General features: G+C 39.8%; 1 protein-coding gene across 2 annotated transcripts in view; it reads left to right on the plus strand.

Moving 5' to 3' along the window:
* Nucleotides 1-11,932: 11,932 nt before the first annotated feature.
* TNPO1 (transportin 1) overlaps nt 11,933-22,645 on the plus strand; it is a 61,573-nt gene continuing 50,860 nt past the window's right edge. Inside the window, exons 1-3 of one of the 2 annotated variants that reach the window (XR_012670841.1) lie at nt 11,933-12,177; nt 12,386-12,499; nt 16,276-16,351. Coding sequence is in view for 1 of the 2 variants with exons in the window: in XM_075136467.1 (XP_074992568.1) it covers nt 12,395-12,499; nt 16,276-16,351 (181 nt within the window). In the remaining variant the exon portion in view is untranslated. The remainder of the gene's footprint in view (nt 12,178-12,385; nt 12,500-16,275; nt 16,352-22,645) is intronic. The other variant, XM_075136467.1, reaches the window with a different exon arrangement.

Here is a 22,645-nt window from a genome sequence, read left to right on the forward strand (position 1 = left end):
TGGTTCTAATGTAAAATTCTACAGGTAGGGAGAACAATAATGGAAAATAACATATTTTTCATCCATTTTTCTTGATGCTTTTGTTTTATCAGAGGTAATAGCAGGAATCATAACGAGGTGTTATAATTGCGATATCTGGTGATAAAGTGATAAATAAGGAGGTGAGGTATTAATTTCAAAAGTTATCCAGTATAGGAGAATTTGATATCTGTGATAAAATGTTACATCTGTCAGAAGGAGTTCTAGAAAAGGTGCTATGGTATGTGCTTTTCAGTGCTGCAACGTCCCTTATAGCATCTTCTATGGAGCTTACAAGAGATACTTCAAGTTCAGAGGAAATTCAACAAAGTGGTCACGTATAGTGTAATGTTTTCATTGCAATTTAATCCTTGAGTCCTCCAGAAGATGGTGTCAATTTAAAATAATAAAATTCATTATACTGTTGTGACAGTATTGTGTAGATTAATTACTTCAGCCTTGCATCTAGGAAGACCTGAATGAAGGCATGCAAATGTATCTTCTTACTTGAGTGAAGTTTAGCTGTCCTGTCTGCACTTTGGGTAAGTCTATACTAGAGAAAACTGTTTATTATGCAGATGTCTTTTAAGATTATGCTAATTTAGTCATAAGTGTATTTGAGACTGAACTCTTTTTGGGACTTTCCTCAGTTAGGCTTTGAAGTTCAACTTTGAAATCCTGAAAAAATATTTAAATTTGGTGTTGGTCTTATCCATACTGAGCAACTTTAACACTATTGGTATTGGTATGCTGTGATGGTAGGACAAACTTTTACAACTGTATTTTTTTAATTGTATGTGGGACACCATTCTAAAGCTAGTACGTTGTCAAATACTCAGTTTTGTTATTGAAGATGATTTGATAGAAATTAACAAAAAAAAAAAACACAAAAAAAAAACCAAACCAAAAAACTAAAAGAAAAAATTGGCTGCCATGTCATGCAGAAAATAGCCCACATCTTTTTGCAACTGAATATAATATTTTATAGTTAATATTTAAGTTACAGTAGTGCCCAGGAGCTCCACATAAAATTAAGGCTCTAACACGTTAGGCAAATGTAACAAAACAGCAGTCTTTTCTGCAGATGGCTTACAACTGAATTACAAAACAAAACATAAATGTTCTACAATAGGCAGATACAGGGAGAATGAGAACTATGAGACTTAAGACATCTGTGAACACTGCACCAAAGGAGAATTTCTACATAAAATGTGAGAAAGGGCAGAAAATATCTTGCAACGCCTTTTGCATTTTTTTAAGGGCAGCATACGAGAAAGCATGCTGCAGGTCAGTGAATTGAGCCTCAAGGTGAAGACCATAAAATCACCAGCAGGAAAAAAAGCCCAGATTCTGCATCGTGATAATATGTAAGAACTGATATATAGGACTGAGACATGAATTTATTCTCTTGTCTATAGACAGTTTAACCTGTGACTGTGGTTTCAACTCTTTATAGCTTTACGTTTCATGTAGTGGTTACATTATTATTTTAAGACAAAGATGATATGTAGAATGCCAGCAAATTTATTTAGTGGAGTTGGTGAAGCTATTTTCAACAGGTTTTTATTAAAAACGTATTAAAATGGCCTTAAAGTTATTAAATTATCTGTGCATTTAAGGTGAATTGAATTATTTTAAATTACAATTTCTCCACTGAATAAATTTCCTGTAGCTTTGGGCAAGGGAAAAAGAAAAACAAACCTTTTAAGAACCTTGAAATATGTTTTGTATTGGTTTTATTATTAGTAGCATTTTAAGGGAATTACTTTACATATGTAGCTATTTAGACTAACGACTAATCACAGCAGCTGATCTCTGATTCAAATACCATTCCGATATCCTTTACAAACCAACATTAAAGTATTTAAATGCCTAAAATATTGAAAACTCACAACTCAAGTAAAAATGACAATGAAATTCTTCATCAAATTACATTTTTACGTGTTCAGATTCCTTAAGTGTATCTGGCTTTTCTAACCTGAATGTATAATGTACTTTTAATTTAATTTTTGGTTTCTAGTGTTTCTTCTTTTGGCATGAAATGCTGCATTTGAACTAGAAGGAGATAAAATAATTGCTAAGGGGACTGGTAGCACATTTAATGTCTGTCATTTTTGGCTAGGGCTGCATTAACTCCCCAAGGAATTTTACCTGATCATTCATCTACACAACAGCAATCGCTTACCTGGGTAGAAATAGTAACATAGCCACTTCAGCGCACAAGCTTTAGCTTAGGTCCATTGCCTGCATGCAGACTTGCTTGCAGTTTCCTTTACATTGGTTCAATATTGCTTCAAAGCTGGTCTTGCAGATACAGTTGTGAGAATGCTTTTTCAAAAAACAAGGGTAGAAATGAGAGAATACAGTAAGAATTTTACATTACTTTTTAAATTACTTTCTGTATTTGTGCCTTTTTTAACCAGACAGTGTAAGTCCACCTGTCTACCTGGAATTATTCAGTGATCCCTTAACACCTGTTGCTGGAAAGGGCCATGAAGATCTGTGTAGAAGAACTATATAGGCTTTCTTCTGTGATGTCTGTTGGCTTCAAGCTGTAGCAATTTGAATATCTTGTTTAATTGAAAGTCCAAGACTTCTCTTAAATCTTATCTTCACATGTCATATCCAAGAGCATTTAGAATATGACTGAATATGCTTAAACTGAAAAAGCTGAAGCATTCTTCCATTGAAACATCCATTTGTATTAGATATTCAGTGTGCATCTATTAACTGAAACAGTCTTCACTGCTAAGATTACGCTGTTTTCCTTACCAGATTATCCAGTTAGTTTTATTGTTCTGGTCAGATGAAAACTGGAAATTTTCTAAAGGAGTTTTTAATACTCTCTTAATTTCTAAAGATATGTATTTCTCTATTCTTTTATATTTGTCTCACATAATTCCTGCTGAGTTAACGTTGAAGCGCTTGGATCATACTGGTTTTTATATTAAAAAATAATAAATTAAACTCATATTATTATTTGCCATCTAAAAATACTGATATTCAGAGAAGGCAAAAACGTTTTTAATGTGTCTGCAAATTCCACTGTGTATGTATTTGTACGAACAATTTGGGAATAGCAGGGGGGTGTCTGTACTTTTACCTTTACCCTTCATTCTTGTTTACCCTTTTCTTCATCTGAGGCTTGAAAGACAAAGAATGTCTGCAGTCATTCCTTAGTGGTCTCAGTAAAATCAAATAAGCCCTATTTATTTATTTACCATAAGAGTTTTGCTTCTTTGATTAAGGTGGTTAGGGCATCAGTCCTTTTGTTTATGTGTATATCGAGCAGTTAATTCTCCTCATTGATGATCACATGCACAGCTTTGTCTCTTCTGGAAGAGCGCCATTCCAGATCAGTAATTATTTGCTCAGTCTTTTCCAGGAGGATTTAATTTCAGAATATTTATCTGACATTAGAGATTAGAGAAGGCCAAACAACTGTACTCAGGCTCACAGGATAAAAGATTGAATTCCAGTTTCTGTCTGAAGTTTTTAAAGTCTTCTTCCATTTGTGTCCTTACCAATTCATATATGACTCCCATTAGTCCCTATGCAGGACGCATACCAGCTCGCTGGAGTCATGCAGGGAGTAATAAATACCCAAATACTGTCACTTCCTTGAGGCAACAGCATTTTAAGGATCTTAAATAAGCCACTGCAGTAAGGAAATTCACCAGCCATCCAGGGAACAATACAGTAGCTTTCTGTTATGATGACCAGAGATGATGGTTTAGCCTACAGTATTGCTGTCAGTATTTCAAGTATCACCAAAGCACCAGCGTTGCCACCAATGACAGATCTGATGGTGGTAGTGTCACTGACAGTTGCATGTTTTAATGCATGTTCTGTGTGTGAATGTTTTAATACACACTGAGTATTCAGAAAAAAATGGTGAGGAAAGTAGATGAGTGTGTGATTCTGAATTCTGTGCATCCAGGGTGCACAGAAATTTTGCCAAGAAGTAAAAATAAAACCTAATCCTGACTAATCAGTTCCTAGTGCTCCCGGTATCATTTTTGCCTTGACCTTTATACTGAATTCCTAATAATGCCTGATACATTTTGACCGGAGGAGACTCCTCAGTTTTTGAGACATCCTCTGTACTCATTTCTTTACAGTTGGTGTGGGTGCATACTGTGAAAAGACAGTGGTTTGATTTAAATGGTGTAGAATAACTAATTTTAATAATTTAAATCAGAAGGCTGAAAAGTTTAGTTTTGTGTATTTGATTTTAATTTTCCTTTACATTTGTAACTTTTCCTCAATAGATCATTCTCATCTCATTTATGCATCAAAACATACTTGCAAATAAATATACCATTTGTCTTGTATTTGTTACTTCTTTCTACTAGCAAAAGGGCCTCAGTACCTTTACCTGTTCTGTTTTTTATTTAATGAGAGCCCTAATTTTTACATTTTAATGTAAAATATACCAAAGATGTTTCTACTGCATAACTATTATTTATGACTGTTAAGATGGTGTTGTACAAAACAGCATTTAAACTGTTATGGTAGTTATATAAATGATTTATACATGTTTTGCATTAAAATTGATTGGTTTATTAAAGTATGTGTTGACTACAGTTAGAGAACTGATGATGTATTTTGGTTCATCATGGTGCAGATTTTTCACTGTTAGCTTAAAAACAGATTGCCAGTTACTTAGGTTAAGTTTTTTTAATAATTGTGAATAACTTCATTTTAAAGACGCAATGGCCAAGAACTTCCCCAAATTTGGCACTACCCCATGGTGAGGTGTACTCTTCTTTGCATTTGCTGTGGTCTACTTCTTCCTTATTGTCAGAGCAGGAGAAGACTTCCTCTCTGAACATTTTGGAAAAAGAAGAGAGAGAGATGTTTACCACATGCCCGTGCCACCAGGCCTCCCACAAAGGCCCTGTCTGTCACGGCTGAGCCGTTGTTAGAGGAACAGGTACAGTGGAGTCTCTCATTCTATGACTTTCCTTCCGAGGTTTGTGGGGGCTAGGACCACTTTCTCAAACATGCAGTAAGTGGAGAGAGGAATCTCGCATCTGTTTTTTTGTTTTTACTAATCTCTTTTAGTTGACAAGGATGAGTGTATAACTGAATGAAAGTAAATGCTAGAATTTCAGGGTCCATATCTCTTTTCTCACAGTCTTATATCATTCTCATCCATGGATGTGGCTTTTTTCAGCCATAACTTCATTTTTAAATTATATCTGTTACTTTTCTCAGGTATTTTCAAAAGTCTCAGTTCTGATCTGTTAATGAGGAACAGGTTCAAAAGCTTTCTATCATTTTGGTTTTATCTCTATCTTGGGGCAGCCTGAATCATCAGTTACAGAAACTTAAGTTCAACTAAAATCCTGCAGCAGGCACCAGCTGCTTTGCCTCCTACAGCTAAGAGAAAGAAACCTTACCATATACTTAAATAGGGAGTTGAATAGGGTTCATACGCACCTGACACTGATCTTGCTTGAAAGGTTTTTAAACAGGCAAAAAGCACATGCTGAATTACAGACATGAAATTTCTAGAGATTTAAATAAGACTCTGGACCTTCAAGAATGACTCCTGCCTTTGCCTACCCACTTACCCCCTCAATAGATTTAGCCTGTTACAGTAATGAGTGGGGCTTGTTACCCAGGGCAGAGCATTCCTCTTTCACCTCCTAGTCTGTAGTTAACCTTTTTTTTCCATGCCTTCAAAAATCTCTCTCATGTTAGGCAATTACAGAGGTTCATATGCTTCATGCAGGAGAGCTAAGTAAAGTACTTTCGAATTTGGAGAAAGCAGCTTGTGTCCTGGAGGAAAGAAAAAAAAAAAGGGGGGGTGTGGTGGTTTTACTATTTTAGACTTCAGCTGATAGATCTGATATCTTCTGTCACAAATTCAGGAGGTGATGATTTTCTCAAACAGCCCTCCATTCAGTTTCAGATTGTTTTGTGACTGCTAGCATTAAGAACATGTACTGCCATTTTAATAGCTAGCACGTGTGATTACATTGGGGGAAATCATTAGCTATCTTTCCATTTGGTATCTCTAGCTGTGGAAATGAAATAACAGCAAGTTTGAAGAGGTGATGCATCCAAATGTATCCTTGTCCAGAAGATGAGTTGATCAAAGGCATTTTAAATGCAGAGATCTTTGCGGTTTTGCACTATGTCTACCACTTGTTCAGTCAGCTGGACTTTTAATGAATTATAAGAACAATGTTTCATTGTATCAAAGTAGAACTCAAAGCACTCCTCATGATTTCCAAATTGGTGAAAGCTTAACAGGTTTTTTTTCTCTGCAGCTGACAATGTCATGTATCTAATTGAACCCAACAACAGCAATAGACTTGGTTTTCAGTTCTGACTTGTACATAAGCTTGTGCTATGTGTTGATGTTTGTACACCTAATTTGCATTGTCTTAATGTTCTATAAAACATCAAATGTTAGTGCATGCTGTGGCCTGTCATGTATTTTAACTGCAAGGGTGTGCTGATTTTGCACCTTCGTGTACATGGAAACTATATTTCTGTACTCTTTCCACTGTGCTTGTTGGATGCATGAAGAGCAGAGGTATTCATTAAATAACGAAGGAACATACTTCTGTCAGAAGAGTGGAATTACAGGCTGTCAGGTTATCATGTGTACTATTTCATCTGCTCAATGGGATTCCACAGTGCAGGCTTTTACAGACATTATCTGCAAAAATAAATACTGCTCTTCACCTTTGGGAAAAGAAGCTGTGGAATTGTGGACAGTGCTGCCACAACAATGATGAGCCATAACAGCTCTCCCTTTCTCACAGGCAAGAGTGTAGCAGATTGCCTGAACAGGTACATTATTATAACTGTAGATACTCTCAGAAAAAGTCCATCATCAAGCTGATATTCCATGGAGAGCAAATCGCGTTACAGATTTGTTTGCCTCCAATATTGAAATGCCAGTGTTCCAGGAAATTTTCAGCTTCATTATGAGGTGTCGTACTATGGGATCAATTGTACACATACACAATTTCTAGTATGATACGCAACATATGACAAAACCAATTATAGCTAGAATTGTCTCAAGAGGGTAGGAAGCTAACATAATTTCTCTTAGTATCTTCAGCTTCTTGTTCTACTGCTAGACATACCAGCCGCAGGGAATGAATGACAGTAGGATATGAAGGTCAATTAACTGTACCCAAATCTGAAATTATATTATCTGAAAGCCCATATATTTGCTACTTTGAATGTTGCTATCAAATTGCTCTTTACAGGTAGAAGAAATTATATCCATAGTTAGAAGAAAAAAAGTTCTTTTTAAAGGTAATCTTAACCCTACCAATGAAGCCAATTCTTAGTTTGGTACATTCCACAAAACTTTTTACTTCAGTCCAAGGCTTACCATTAATTATACGTTGGACCATGTTGGGTTTGTCTTGCCTTCTGTTAGGTGGATTTCCTGTTGGTACTGCCTTAGTCAGCCTTTTGTCATCCTCTGACATCAAAGAACTCTTAAAAATGTTTTTTGTGTCCTTAGTTACCAGAAAGAGATTCCACTCCTGCGTATGGGAACTTAATACCATTTGTGCAGATCTTACCATGATGTCCTGCATTTAACAGAATTGCACTTGCAACAGTGAAATTAGTTACTGTTGCATTTGCCGCAAAGTAGTAAGCTTACAGCCTCTGCTGGCTAATGTTTTTATGAGACTATCTGCAGGTATAAAGTAATGTTGAGATCCCATCTTAAAAATATTTTTCTAAAGTTTCCTCAGACTTCTGTGTAAAACAATCCTTCTATCATAATAACCAGTCAGCTCTGGAAAAGCAAAATTAATTTCATAGACATCTCAGTCAGGGACAGAAAATCTTTTCAGACTGTCTTTCCATCTGTCTTTTCAGTAACCTCTCGGTCAAACTATCTTCTTCTAAAGACTATTCAAATAAATCATTGTGTAATAAGTATTAATCTTGTATGATATGGCTGAACTCGGGAATGCTGCACTGAATGTTTTAGAATGGATTCTCCTTTGATATGCTGGATGTGAGGACTACCAGTATTTTTTTAAGTGAAAGCTTAGGGCATGTCTCCACGCAGATGGCATTGCAAAATAATATAGCAGTAGCTATTCTGTATGAGCTCCTTTGCAGAGACACATTTATTCTGTATTATGAGAGCTTTTTTTCTGCTTAGCTTAATCCACATCACTCATAGCCCGAAATAAGAGGGTTTACACAGAAAGCTATTATGGAATATCAGCTATTTCCTCTGTGCATACAGACCTTCTATACACAGAGGTACAGAGAGACAATATAAGCAGTCTGCGTGGAAACTTGGAAGCCTGGTTTTTAGCAATGGATTGAATGATTGATTCCCATTATTAAATACCAGTTTTACAGGAAGCAGTGCCTGAATTTTGTGACAAGAAGGTAGCTCATTAGAATTCTCTCTAAAAGAAAAAAAAAGAATAATCCAATATTACCAATGTAGTAAAACTAAAGACTGGCAAAAATTTTCTAAATGGTAAAGTGGCTGAAACTGTCTAACAATTCTGAAATTAGGACAAATTTCAGAATTAATTTTGATTAGAGAATAATTATTTGAAACTAGTTTCAAAACCGCTAGCAGCGAGAAGTTGTACTTTCTAAATGTACAGCCCGGAGGCTATGGCATTTGAGGAATCGGACATCTTCCTGATAGTGCAGATCTCTTTTCTGGCTGGTTGTTGGGAGGGATTTGCACCCTATTTCTCCTATTTCTCTTTTCAGTGCACTGAGACTACTGAAGGGGTGGGGAGGGTATTCTGTTATGAATCTCCTATTTGTGCTGTCTACATTTGTCTCTTAAGTATTAACTGTCAATTATTATACAGGTTGCTGATTAGAAAACAGTTCATAATCCAAGTTCCTGTTAATATCTGTTTATAACATAATGGAAAGCAACAGGAGAGGTTAGAAGACCTAGCACGAAGTACACTCTAATGTGATGGAGAGGATACTTTCCAGAAAAAAAGATTGTGTTCATCACCCTAGGGAGAAGCAAGAATTGAAGCCTGGCTCGTGCATTCAGACCTACTACTCTAGCTACTGGATTTTGAATGAGTTAGCAGTGCTACATATTGTAGCCATTCCTTTTGTTTCCTTGTATGACAAATGCCAGATACGTGTCATTTCAGCCTGATCTGATGGGACATTCTGAGAGAGAAAAGGAAGAGAGTATTGGCAACAAAACCAAAGATAAGAAATTTACTTCTGGGCTTTTTGTGGATACTCGAGTAGAACATGGCAAGGTTTGTGGAGAGAGAAATGAATTAAAGATATAGATGCGTGTTTGATGAGGGGTTTAGATTTTTTTTTTTTTTTTTAATATTACACATTGTTGTGATACCAGTGGATTCTGGCTAGTGCATGACATAGGAAGCTTGGATAATAGAAAAATCAAAGATTAACCTCAGCATTTGTGCAAGGCTCCTGTCTTCAGTGAACTTTTGTCTTCTTAACATATATAGGTGAAGTGTTATTTCTGGTGCATTCTACTGATTGAGTGGGATGAACCAGGCCATCTTAAGTTTTGAATACTAGCTTTCATGCCTCCTGGTACTTCGCTTAACATTGATTCTGAATTCCTTTCTACACAAGAAGATTGTTGCTTGAGGGAAGCAGGTAGTAGAAAACAAAGAGGCAAAGGATACAGAAAGAAACATTTTCTCATTTTTTCTATAATGTTCTTTGCTTCCAATCTGAAGTTTTTTTCTTGACTCAGTTAAATTATTTTCCCCTCTCCTGCTTCCTTACGGAATTTAAAGGATTAGAGATAGGTAAGAATAACTTGAAGGTAATGATCAAGAAGAGAAGGTATCCAGCAAGATGAGGTATCTGCTTCGATTTCTATATATGCTGAGTAGTTCCCAGTGGCAAAGGATCCTGTATGGAACCTAGGGAGGAACCTATCTTGGAGGATGATCGTCTAAAGCATTTAGATGTCCCCACTAATTATAGAGGCTCCCATTCATACTCCAATTTGTAGGCCTTTTTCTTTCCTTTCCATTGCAGGAAGATCTTACCAGGATTTAATTCTGGTCACATTCATGGAAAGGAAACCTATGTTTTTCATAGTTATGGATCCCTGCTTCTCTTTCTGCTTTTTCCTGTTCTGTCTCTCAACCTTCCTTTCTGGTCTCTTCCCTCGTTTCCCATATTTAATGTTATTTTTGTCCAGCGCACTTGGTTTCCTGATAAAATTAGACAAATGTAATCCTTGTGTCATAATTTCTGAATAGTGATTTCTGAAGCTCTAATCAATTTCAAACAAATTTCACAGTGGGCCAGAAGCCTCAAAGGTAATCATGTTTCTACAACCTTCCTGGTAAGGCAACAGTTAGAGGAATGAGGCCCAAATTAGCACTTCCTTGATTCATTGGACTTCAGCTTTCATCTGCTCCAGCTGTGCCAGCATCGCTGTGGAGAGCTCTCCTGCCCATACGGGGTGAGCCATGAACAGTGGTTTTAATGGCCTGGGTCCACATCCTTTGTTTTGACACTTGCCTGTACTAGAGAGAAACTACTGGAGATTCACCCTGGTCCCAAAAATCTCTCATAAACCTTGTGCCCATCCTTTCCTAGTAACTGGTGGCACGCCTTTATGCACCTACCTTACTGACTCCATCTTGTAGACAGTTCAGTGTGAAAAGCTCTCAAGGGGTGCGCTGCTTTAGTAGTCTGTCTCCCAAACAACCCTGTGATAACTACAGCAATTGCTTAAATAGAAGAGCTTAAGAAACATGTCACATTTTTTTCCTTTTTTATAAGCTTCCCTTTTTTATTCCCTTTTTATAAAGCTCCCCATTCATTTTTTTCTCTTGGTGCTGTGCTGCATACTTCTCTATTTACCTGATTCCTGCTTATTCCAGTGTGCATGCTTTCCTCATTCATCGAGGACATCTTTCACTGTCCTCATTATCTAGATCTGTAGATATTGTAAGTACACTGTCTGTCTTGTTGCCTATGATGGTTCCTTTTGCTGTTTTGCTGGAGACTGTGCAGTTCTAATTTTGTCTCCTTCTTCAAGTATAGTGGCTCATAGTAGTATAAGGAAAGTTGGCTCAGGTTAGGACACTTCTTAGCACCTGAGACCAAACAGCTGACTGTCAGTGTTGGGGAGGTGAGATGGGAAGCCACACAGCAAATTACCTGGGATGCACCGTTAGGAATCACTAATGTTCCCTGTCTGCAACGCCTCTGAATAGTTGTTAAGGCTGTGATGTGCGGCACTCACAGTGAGTTCTGCACTGCAGCAGAAAGTGAAACTAGTTTTCATATAGTCAAGCGAGATGCTTACAACAGTGACTAAAAGTAAGATCGTAAAAAGCCAAGGAATTACTGTTTTTCATTTTCATATTTTAGACCAGTTTTAAGCAGCATGTGTTCTTATTTTGCCCATTAGCATATGTATAATACAATTTTTAAAAGCTATATATATTAAAAATATGTATGTAATGCATATGTATTATATATACATATACATATATGTATCTAAATTGCTAATTTTGACCTGAGATCTCCCCTGATGTATTTTGACGCTAAGGATAAGATACAGTAGGTATTCAAAGCAGTTTCTTTTGAGTTTCTTCCCCCCCACCGCTTGCGTAGTTGGTCCTATTCTCCCTTTACACGTGGAATTTAGAACTTCTGAGATCTGCTCAGCACTCAGCCAAATCACGCAGAAGTACAGCCAGACGGCCAGGCAGGTACCACGTTCCTGACTCCGGGGTCTGCTTTCGCAGCCCCGCTGCTCCCGCGTGGGCCGCAGCCTCCCAGCGCGCTGCCAGCCGCTGCGGTGCGCGGCCGCAGCATTCCCGGGAGGCCGGACCGGGGCCGGGGCCGGGGCCGGGGCGCCGCTTCGCCCGTCGCGGCTGCTGGAGGTTTCTCTCGGTTCTGGGGTGGGTGGCGGAGACGCCCCGTTTCCCGCCGGCCGGATCTGAGGGGCCCGCGTTTTGTCGCCCCCAGGCTCCTGACGCTGTGGGACGCACCGGGGAAAGGCTGACGGCGGTGCCGGCGGGCCCGAGGCGGCCCGGGCTGGCGGAGGCGTGCCCGGCGCTAGGACCCAGGAGGACGCGAGGCGGCTCTTCGGGCCGCATTACAAATTCGCCGTGACTCAGTCTGCTCGGCGCGGAGCACAGCGGGCGGCGGCGGGAGCAGGTCGGTGTTGTCCGTCCGGCGGCGGGGCCGGGCGGTTGTTGGGGTGCTTGGCGGCGTGCGTGCTGCGGCGGCGAGAGCCAAAGCGGGCCGGGCACCGCGGTGCCCCCTCCCTCTCTCCGGCCTGCCTTCCTTTCCGCCCTCCCGCCTCCCCCGGCCTGGGCCCTGCCGCGCCGCTAACCGCGGCCGCCTGTTGTCTGGTGTTTTCCAGCAAGCCAAGATGGAGTATGAGTGGAAGCCCGACGAGCAGGGGCTCCAGCAGATCCTGCAGCTGCTCAAGGAGTCCCAGTCCCCGGACACCACCACGCAGAGAGCCGTGCAACAAGTATCCTTGGCCGAGGCCTGCGCCGCGCGGGCGGGGCGGGCGGAGCGGGGCCGCGGCGGCCCGGGCGGGGCGCTGGGGAGGCCGGGGGCGGCGAACGGGGGCAGCGCGGCCTGCGCGGCAGCAGGCCGGCGCTGCGGCAGGCGGCGGCGGCGGCCGGGCCTGCCCGGGGAGCCGCCACAGCGCGGTGGGCCGAGCCTCCGCCGGAGCGGGAGGCCGTGGCGCGGCGTTTGAACCGCCGAGGCGGCCTGTGGGCCGCGGGGCCGCCTTCCCCCGGCAGGGGCCCGGGCACCTGTTGCGAGCCCGAAGCCAAGGGCCGGGGTGTTTTTTTTTTAATTCTTTTTAAAGCCCAGGCTCTGGCGCGGCTACGCCGGTATCTGCCGCTTTCCCGGGTTCCCCCACGCTGGGCCGCCGCCAGCGCCCAGCCCCCAGCCACGGCGGGGCGGGAGCGCAGCCCTCGCCCCGGCGGATCCCGCCGAGGCGGCCGGGGGTGCCCCGCGGCCCCCCGGGCTGAGCAGGCGGCGTGGCGCGGGGCACCCGTCGCCCCGGCGGCACGGCGGGGGCGAGCCGGGGCCTCCTGAAGGAACCCGGCGCTGGGATTCGAGGCGAAAGCTGTGACTTGGGGGGGGGGGGAGTGCCCCTGGCGGAGCCGCTGCCTGCACGCCCTCGTTGGCCTGCTGGCTCTGACACTGCGCATTTTGCTACGTTGTGAGGGTGTTTCTGCTTGCCTGGAAGCCTGAGCCTGAAAAGCTGCTCGTTACGCTTGTCAAAATTCACAGGAAGGGGAAAATCTACTGTATGTGGCTTCTTGTGCTGCTTTGCAGTGCATTTGATGTTAGTGTTGTCTCTCTTGATTGTAGAAGTGATGAAATAGCAAGATTTTAAGGAACAAAGATTGAGAGAGTAAAATTTTAAATTAAGACTAATAGAAGCATAGGTCTTGAAAAATAAAGTCCTCATCTACTATCTCCTGCTCCTTGAGCTGGCCATATAAGTGCTTTAAAATGCCTAGAAGTCCTGAAATTCTATGAAGAATAAGAGTTTATCATCTTGATCCCTTTTTATTTAAGGCATTTGCTTGAAGGTCTTCACAGAAAGCAATGGAATTTATTTAAGTACATAAGAACATATATGTGTGTGTATATATATATTTATGTTATTTTAAGAGTTTAGCTTGAAGGCAAATTTGCTCTGCTTCTAGGCTGTCGTAACAGATGTGGTCAAGCTTAGGCTTCTGCTCTTATCTGAAAGGTGAAGGTAGTTTTCATCTCAATCAACTTGTTCTTGCAGCTATGTTTCAGATTTTTAAGATGCTCTTGCTTCCTCTGAAAAATCCTAAACAGAAGTGTCTAAGTAATGTTCTGATAATGCCCCAAACTTAAATTGATGCTCTTTAGTATTTAAAATAAAAAAGTGTTTATAGCAACAGTGTTTATAGTGTGGCTTTAATGTAAAATTACATTTTAAAGCTCTGCTTCAAATAACTTAATAACATCTGATTTGTTTATTGAAAAACAGCAGTGTACTTGCAGGATGGGCAATATAGGTGATGCTGACTGTCTTGAAGATGAGTAGAAATTGACTCAACAAAAGCGCTGTTAACTGATGTTTGGAATTCTTTTTAAATGGTAGTGGTAATGCTGTGCTGTGCTGGGATACCTGTGCTTTCAAGGAGGTCCTCATACGTTGGCCTGTAAAGGATAGAGAAGTGGCACATTTTTACCATTGTATTTATACATCAGCTTGGGAAAATGTTCTAATACAACTTGACAAGCCATGTCCTATAACTTAAAAAAAAAAAAGTCTATATATATAGTCCTCTGAGACCGTTTCCAGAAAAAAATTGTGATGGCTGTTTTATTGTAGAATGCTACTTAGTAGCATGTCCAAGCAGAGTGGTGATTATTGGTTTCAAATTTAAAGTACTCACAGTCCATAATTTTTTGTAAGATTATCAGTGTGTTGATTCTGTCATGCTCTTTCTTTATGACACTCTTTTGGCACATTTGGGTGCTTAGAGCTCAAATATAACAAAGTGGGGAGTATAGGTTAGCCAAAACCCTTTGTTAACAAAGTTATGAATTGGTAAGGCTTCAGATATTTTTCAAATGAAGATATGTGATGTTTCTTGGAGTAAAAAAGAAAAAGTTGAAGTGGATGAAGAATTTGTTAAGAAAATGTGGCCTATAAGCTATTCTTTGATTCCTAGACCAATTAAGTGTTTTCTCATTAAGTTTCTATTAAATACTGCTCTTTCAGTTCTTTCTGCTCACTTCTGCTGCTGTTTCCTACTTGATCCATTAGAATTCACCGTTGTCAGTAATGTTCAACTGACTGTTTTGGTGATTATGTTTCTGAAGCTTGGAGAAGAAGAAAAAAATTTGGAAACGTGCTACCCTACTTCTTGGCTGTCCTGAAAGAGCTCTTTGGCTTGGTACCTTTGACAACAATCTTTGGATGTGTGGTTTTTCATTCCTAGGGGCCATGTAGGGTGTTCTATATTATTTTCACCTGCCCTGACCATCCTCCTGTTTACATTTCATCTCCTGTGTGTTTCACAGGAAAGGAGCTTGTGACTGTGAAAAGTATGCTTTACTCTCTTATTAAGTGGGAAGAGGACAGGCTTCTCTAGCAAAGTTACTACTTGATGCAAACAGCCTAAGTATCTAAAATTGAAGTTTCTTAAGTTTGTGATTGAGACACTGGCTGTTGGTCATTGAAGGAAATGGATCCTTTAGAACTGGAAGGGATTTACTGGGCCATCAAGTCCTAACATACATGTATTTGGCTGAGGTTTAGCTACTTTGAATGTTTAGAGATTTAGCTAAACAGCAAGTAAAGTAAATGCCTATAGAGAAAATAATCTTACTTCTTCTAAAAATCACTTTTTGTAAAATGTCTGATTGCTTGCCATACTGATGATATCTACTACGTTTAGTAACTTAGAGGTGACACTGCACTGACTTAAAATATTGCTGTTGAGCAGAATATCTGTTAGTACCAGGGCGTGAGAACAGGATACAAGGAGAATGCCAGATCACTGCTCTAGCCAAGCAGTGGCAGAATACTGGGAAATTTGAGGCAGAAGTAATGACAAATTTTAGGAAAAACAACTATATACTTTCACAGCTGTTCAGAAACATAATCATTCTTCCTGCAGTTAAGGATCATTTTGTTGTTTTGGGGTGTTTGGGGGTTTTTTATGAGACCGTGGATAAGCATGAACTTCTTGGTACAACTCAGTGCATTTACAGTTAAACACATTCTCATTGCTGAAAGCTTAGGCTGTGGCTAGTTAGCATCATAAAGAAGTATATGTCTAATATTAAAATGAGTAGCTTATCAAAATCATAGCTGTTGTATCTTAATGCTGAAATGCTTTTATTTATTGTGGAGGGGAAAAAAAGATGTATTATGGGATTGTGTCTCAGTGGATTCCTTAGGTTTGGCGGGCTTCTGTTTAATATTGAAATCCAAAACTGTACAGAGAAAGCTTTTTTTTAGTGGCTTTACCAGTATTTTTAAGGATCTATTAATTTCTGTGTCTGTCCCTAGATTTTTTCTTTTTTCACACTTCGCCATAACTAAAAGCTATTGCTTCAGTAAGAAAATTACAGAAACTGTTTTTAGATTGTTCATACTCTGTATATTGTGAGCTTATAGTCACAGCTGGTTGAAGTGACGCAGCAATACATAACTCATTTAATAATCTTTGTATCCAGAAAGTTATAAATGCGGTGTATGAAGATTCAACTTTCCTTAACAGTTTCTCTCTTCAGAAACTAGAACAACTCAATCAGTATCCAGATTTCAACAACTACTTGATTTTTGTTCTTACGAAGTTGAAGTCTGAAGGTAAGTTCTTGAGATACTGACTGGTCTATTCTTTTTTTTTTTTAATTTATTTTATTTAGCTTGAAAGAAACAGGAAGCTGATGCCTATAGTCAGTTTGCTGGTTGGTTGAGCTCCGTAGTCACGTAGAATTCATTAATCCTCTCAGGAGTCTTTGTGGAAAAAAATCTGACAACTTATTGGTGTTTGTAGTTTCAACCTTGGAATAGATTCCAGTCTAAATGTCCTATGAAATCTTCCCATAAATGTTGGAGCATCATACCTCTAACAGACTGCAGGGAAATTGTGGAATAACTTTGATGAATCATGACTATACACATTATAAAATGTGTTGCTAAATTCAGTTATGATAATGATCTTCCTAGTAATGAGGCTGTTTACATATTTTAAAGATCACATCCTAGTATTGTCAGAAGATGTTGCCTCTCAGAATCTTCATTCTGAAGTCTTAATTCTAGTAAAATGCAGTTAGAAATCAACTAGCTACTTAGTGTTGTCTTATTCTTATGGATGTTAGTACAAACTGCATATGACATACTGTGTAGCCTCTACCAGTTGATAAATTCACACAATTCTTTAGTAATGATCAGGGTGTGTGAAAGATTGTCTTTCCCGTGTACTACAGCTACTGATTCGTGAGGTTTTTGACAGTGAAAGAAATTTGTTTCAAGATCTGTTTTTGTACATCTGGCTTCTTTACATTTGTTTGTAATTAATGTGTTCAATCGTTGGAGTTGTTTTCTGTGAGGTTTTTTGGTCTTTTTTTTTCTCCTTGGTGTCCTGCTACCAGTACTTTTTCTGCCTTCTAGTGTTTCACCTCTGGGTTTCTGGATGCTTGCTTTTTTTCACTTTAAATTAGATTTTTTCTTACATGTGGCCCTGTAATATTCAAAGAATCAGCAAGAGCATTTATCTTAAGTTTTAAGTAGTGTTTTGGTTATGCTGTCAGCTTACTTTGGGCGGAAGGAAACAGAGAGGAGGAAGAAAGTATATTTTCATATTTGAGGGCTGGTGTATATCCCAGTGTTTTTATGTGTTCTATGTAGGAAGTCTCCTGATCATCTGTAAGGCTTGGGAGAATACCTCAAGCTTGAGAGAGCTTTCAAGTCTTGAATCAGCCAGGATATTAAATTTTTGAGCAAGGTGCTGGTATAAATACACCATGTGCTTTATACCATTAACAGAAAAACGAAAAGCGGAGTGAGTCCAGTAGCGAGGTCTGGAGTTTGTATAAAGGATGTGACGAGAAGCTTGTTCCACATTTTTTTCCCTACAAATTTGTTTTCTCACACTGCCTTACTTGCTAATTTCCCCTTCTTCATTCCGTTCACCACTTGAGCTTGAGGTGCTAGATACTGATGTGTGCTTAGCGATGTGTCAGAATCTGTCTTCCCAAAAGATCTCCTTAGATTATCCAGTAGTCTTCTTTTACCCCTCTTAATGTTTACACACATCAATCTCTTTGGAATTGGATGAAGAGTAGGAGATGCTAAGTATTGCAAAATGGTTGTATAAAGTTTTTTTATCTGAGAAAAAACAAATAGGATCTGCGCATTGAGCAGGCAAGCAAGTCGGGGAGAAGTAGCAAGTTAACTTCTAAGGAGAGGTGTTTGGGATCAGACTGCACTGATACCTCTCACAGGTACATCAGGTCTTTTGTGAGCTGAGAAGCAGCTGTTGCTTCAGAGATGCTCTTGTTCTGCATCAGTGACATTTTTAGAGTCATAATCTTTTGTCCAAAGCAACTGTTTTTTAACTTTGTATTTCTAGTTCAGGAAACTTGCAGAATATTGAAGGTGCCATAACTGAGTCTGGTGTTGGTGCTTTTCATAGTATTTGCCAAGTTCTAAATACCCTGTTACCTTGCTTGGATAGGACTAATGAGGGACGACGGAAGACTGTTGGTTGGATTTGCTTTGAATCCAACCAGCAGCCCTCCGTTGTCCCTCATTAGTCCTGCCCAAGCAAGGTAAAGAGATCGTTAGGGCAGCTATTCAGTAGCTACAATACTCTTGCATCCTCTTTTTGACCATCCTCTTTGGGCAAAAATGTGATGGACTCATCAGGTAGATAACTGTCTTCAGTACAACTGTGAAAGTATTCTTTCCCTCCTGAAGAGGGTTCTGATGGCGATCTGTCCTACAGCCTTGCCAAGTTTGTTGGCTAGGGGAAAGAACTAGTGTGCGTTACGCCACAGACCAAAGCATAGATACTCATACTGTTGGAAGTTCATGCTTCTGTTATGGCCGTACTGTCCCAGCAGAAGGAGCCATGAAAGTAAGCTTCCAACATCACTGACAGCTTATTCAATAAAAATTAAGGTGTTTTGATAGTGCATGAGAAAAAGAGCTTGGTTTGATAGGAGATGGGACGAACCTTTGATTCAGTTTTTCCCTGTGTTGAAACTACTGCTGAGAAAACTGTGCTTAAGGATACATTTAGGTGACAGCTCGTGAATGTGGGAATTCTGTAATGGTTGATTGAAATGTATGTTAAATACCCTCATTTTACTGTAGTGAAAGTTGTACCAAATAATCTTCGGCCTGAGTCTTATGCCTCTGCGGGCAAATAACTTTGCAAGCAAACTTTTCTTTGCAAGCAAGTAACTTTGCTTGCAAAGCTGGCTGTTTGACTGAGGCCTGCCTCTCAGATACTTAGGTAAACCTTATTTGTAGGGAATTTGCTTTGTTTTAGCACCAAAGGTGTTACTTTTCAGTCACAAGAAGTATTAACTTGTTTTTCCCTCCAGTGTTAGCTTCATCAGGCTTCTGTGTCTGAATGCTTGTGACTTGTTGGTTTTAGGTCTATTGTGGTACTCCTACACATATGTGGTGGTTTTCTTGGTTTTGTTTTTAAATTCTGTGGGCCTTGTTAAGCTGTCAAAGCTTGTTAAGCTTGGGTCTTCCTGGAAACAGGTGTTGCCCTGCTACCATTTCATCAGTGAAAATATATGGCCTGGCTTACAGCTATGATGTATACATGCCCTAGCTGTAAGCACTTCCTTTCTTTTTTTCGTTTAACTAGTGTGCATTTCTAAAGATAGTGTTGTGAATCTGGACAAACCCCAATGTTACAAATATCACAGAATATAAAAAATGTCAAGGAAACAACATTCAGTCCTGAAAGCCAGGAGTAGGCAAGCTGATGGAATAAAATACGATCCCAAGCCATTAAAGATTGAGGTACAGTTCTCTAGAATGCAATTCCCAGGAGGCATGGTGCTTAGAGATCTTCTTTGGTTGGGTGAGATGGAGTCCAGATTAACTGAAAAATATATGAATGAAAGAAACTTGGTTTTACTCATTTATCTGTAAATGAAAATATTACTCAGATGCTCTGTTAGTGTAGCTGTTCCTTCTTGGTTTGGCAGGTATAAAACCTGGCAGATAATGTAGTGGCACTGCCCTGCCTTAGTGTTGATTTATGGTTTTTGTTTGTTTGGTGGGGTTTTTTTGTTTGGTTTTGTTTGTTTTTTTTCTGGTGTCCCCTGAGCTGAGCTCAGAATCCTATAGGCTTCTGTATTCTGTTAATGAGTGGTTTTCTGGAGAGTGTGCATGTTGCTGCTGCTGCTTCTCAGATGACTTTCTGGATTTTATGTGTGGTTGACTGAATCAGTCCAGTGCTGCAAGGGAGTATCAGCTTTGCCTCTGTTGTTGCTTTCTTCGCTTACCTGCAGCTTCCCTTCTTTGTTCCAAGTCATGCATCTAAATCCTCCTTTCCTTGTTCACATTTTTGCTTCCCTAGTCCAAGTCTGTTTCCTTGAAGGAAAATATGAGAAAGCATTGTCCTAATTTCAGCCTCCTTGCTGTCTTGCCAAGGCCAGTTCTAGCCTCTAGTTAAGGTGCATTGAGGCCGTTGTCCAAGACATCTGAAGCATGAAGCAGGGCAGAGGAAAGAACTCTGGGTGTCATAATACGGACAATTCGTACTGTGAGTGGAAGTTCTGAGATTTCCAACCATGTTGACCATAATGATGAAATTCCCAAAGCTGTCCCAAAGCCTTGCTTTGTTTATACCTTCTGTAAATGAATGTTTAGAAGATCCATTTTTTTCCTATCTAAAACAGCTGACAAAAATAGCATCCTTCTTAATTCATTTGTCTTGTCCTCTTGTAGAACAACTTTGTCAATTCTGTGGTATTTTCTTCTTATTATTTTTAACCTGGAATTACATCAAGCTTTATCTCACACAGCATCCTGAATTTTGTGAGGTGGATCTGGCTTATGCTAAATTATCAAAAGGTGGTGTCCATTGTCATTTGCCAAGAATACTCTCTAATCTTCAAAAATTCAATTTTTCAGTTAGGGAGCATGATGACTCTGTGATTCGGTGTGATAACTCTGTTATAATCCTGGCATAATATTTTGTTGATGCAAGGTTGTATCAGCATACTGTGACATGATAGGCCTACTTGCATCACAAAGACTACTGTGTTGCCTTCTGGTAACATTTCTCCGTTCAACTGTGCTGAGAAACTAAATTGAGACTTTGTAATCTCTGCAGACTATTCCTGCTGTGTTTCTGCATGTATCCATTCTCTGACTGTGATCTTCATACCTCTGAGCAAAAGAAGGGAAGCTGTCTTTATATGGGCTCAGAATTAATGTGGCATTCTACTTGGCCTAATATGGCCTCCATGTTGGTGGATGTTTCATACAAAAATTGCAATAACAGAAGTGGTGTCAAAGCTTACAACTTCCTAGGTAATATTTGACATACCTAATGCCTCTTTATGTGGAGAAAAAATAACAGAACTACTGATATGATATCTATTCTAGTTAAGATTCACAATGTCCATTTTTATTCCCAAAACACACATGTCCCTTCTCAATCTACCTTTTTTTCCTTCTTAGGCAAGAGACAGAGACATGATCAGTTTGTGCACAGTTTCTGTAAAGTTTTGTGTTTGTATTCCTCTTCCCTGTCTGCTGGGCTCTTGGCAGGACCTAGGCTAATGGAAAAATATTGAGAGAAATGCATGATGGTCCTGGCAGCTTTCTGCTGGCCGTATAGCCATAGTTATCTATCCTGTTGCAGCTATACAAAGCCTTTGTGATTCTGATCTTGGATTGTGTTTTAGTGACTGACTCTTTACCCCATCTTAATGTGGGAACTCTAGTCTTTGGTTTCAACAGAGTGTTATCTCAGTGGATTGACCATGGCCTGGTGTAAGGCTATTGCAGTCAAGGATCAGAATCCTTGAGATGAACTTTAAGTCTGAAGGTGAATGAGCTGGGATTGAGAAAACTGCATTAGTACTGCCTTTGTCTTACGCTTTAAGGCTGGTCTTGTAAGTTTATTTCCAAAATGCTTAGGATTTTTATAAACCAGTTGAAGGTAGAGCGGTGTCTCTGCAACTTTTGATCTCGTTCAAGTCATCGGAATACCCTACTTTGACATGGAACCTTACCATGGAGGAAGGTCCAGTCCCCATCCCCCCTCCAACTTTTTGTTTCAATAGAAATCCGCAGAGATGGTAATTTATTTTCTGGTAATCATGACACTAATAATTCATCTAGCTCGGCAAGCAGAATTTGAAATGGCTTTTTATAAACTATTATTGGGATCCAAAGTGGTCTTGGGGGTTTGATGTGAATGTTTTCTGATGAGTGCTGGAATTTAAACTTGATCTGGACAGTAGTTTTCATGAGTCCATTCCATTATGACTTTTTTGGCATGTTGGTGTTGAAAGATCTTTGAAGCTAAGCAAGAAAAAGACCATTGTGTGAGGTCAGGTGTTGATTCACCAGCTACCAGCTTCAGGAAGGTATCTTTGATGAGCAGGATTAATCCAGAGAAGTGGTTCAGTAACTTAAACTGTTTAATTAAGACAAATGCCCCCCTACCACTCCCGTCTGCCGCCCCCCAGCCCCCCCAATACCATCGTCCTGCATGATGTCATTGTTAAATATACTAAAATAACTGCCAAGGAGTGTATCTGATTGCATTATAACTCAGAAGTCAAGTCAGATTAATGTACCCTTACAGTTTAAAATGCTGCATCACATATGTAGTGTCCTACTTAAACAACAGCAAAACATTTTTTCTCTTAAGTTCAGATACATGAAGAATTACAAAAAGAAATTAAGCCTGACTGAGTTTTAGTAATCAATGCATAAAGTAATTGAGGTGCATAAATATCTTAAGGGAACTCAAGTTATGAGATAATGAATTTTGTCTGATCACTAAAAATTCCATGTTTTTTTCCCGTATGCTGGCTAATTCTTCCTTTCCATGCTTCTGTAGGGATACTGTAGTGGAGATTTAAGGAAAAGCCTTCTCCTAAGTAGTTGTAT

The sequence above is a fragment of the Calonectris borealis genome, chromosome Z, assembly GCF_964195595.1.
Source record: "Calonectris borealis chromosome Z, bCalBor7.hap1.2, whole genome shotgun sequence".
NCBI lineage: Eukaryota > Metazoa > Chordata > Aves > Procellariiformes > Procellariidae > Calonectris > Calonectris borealis.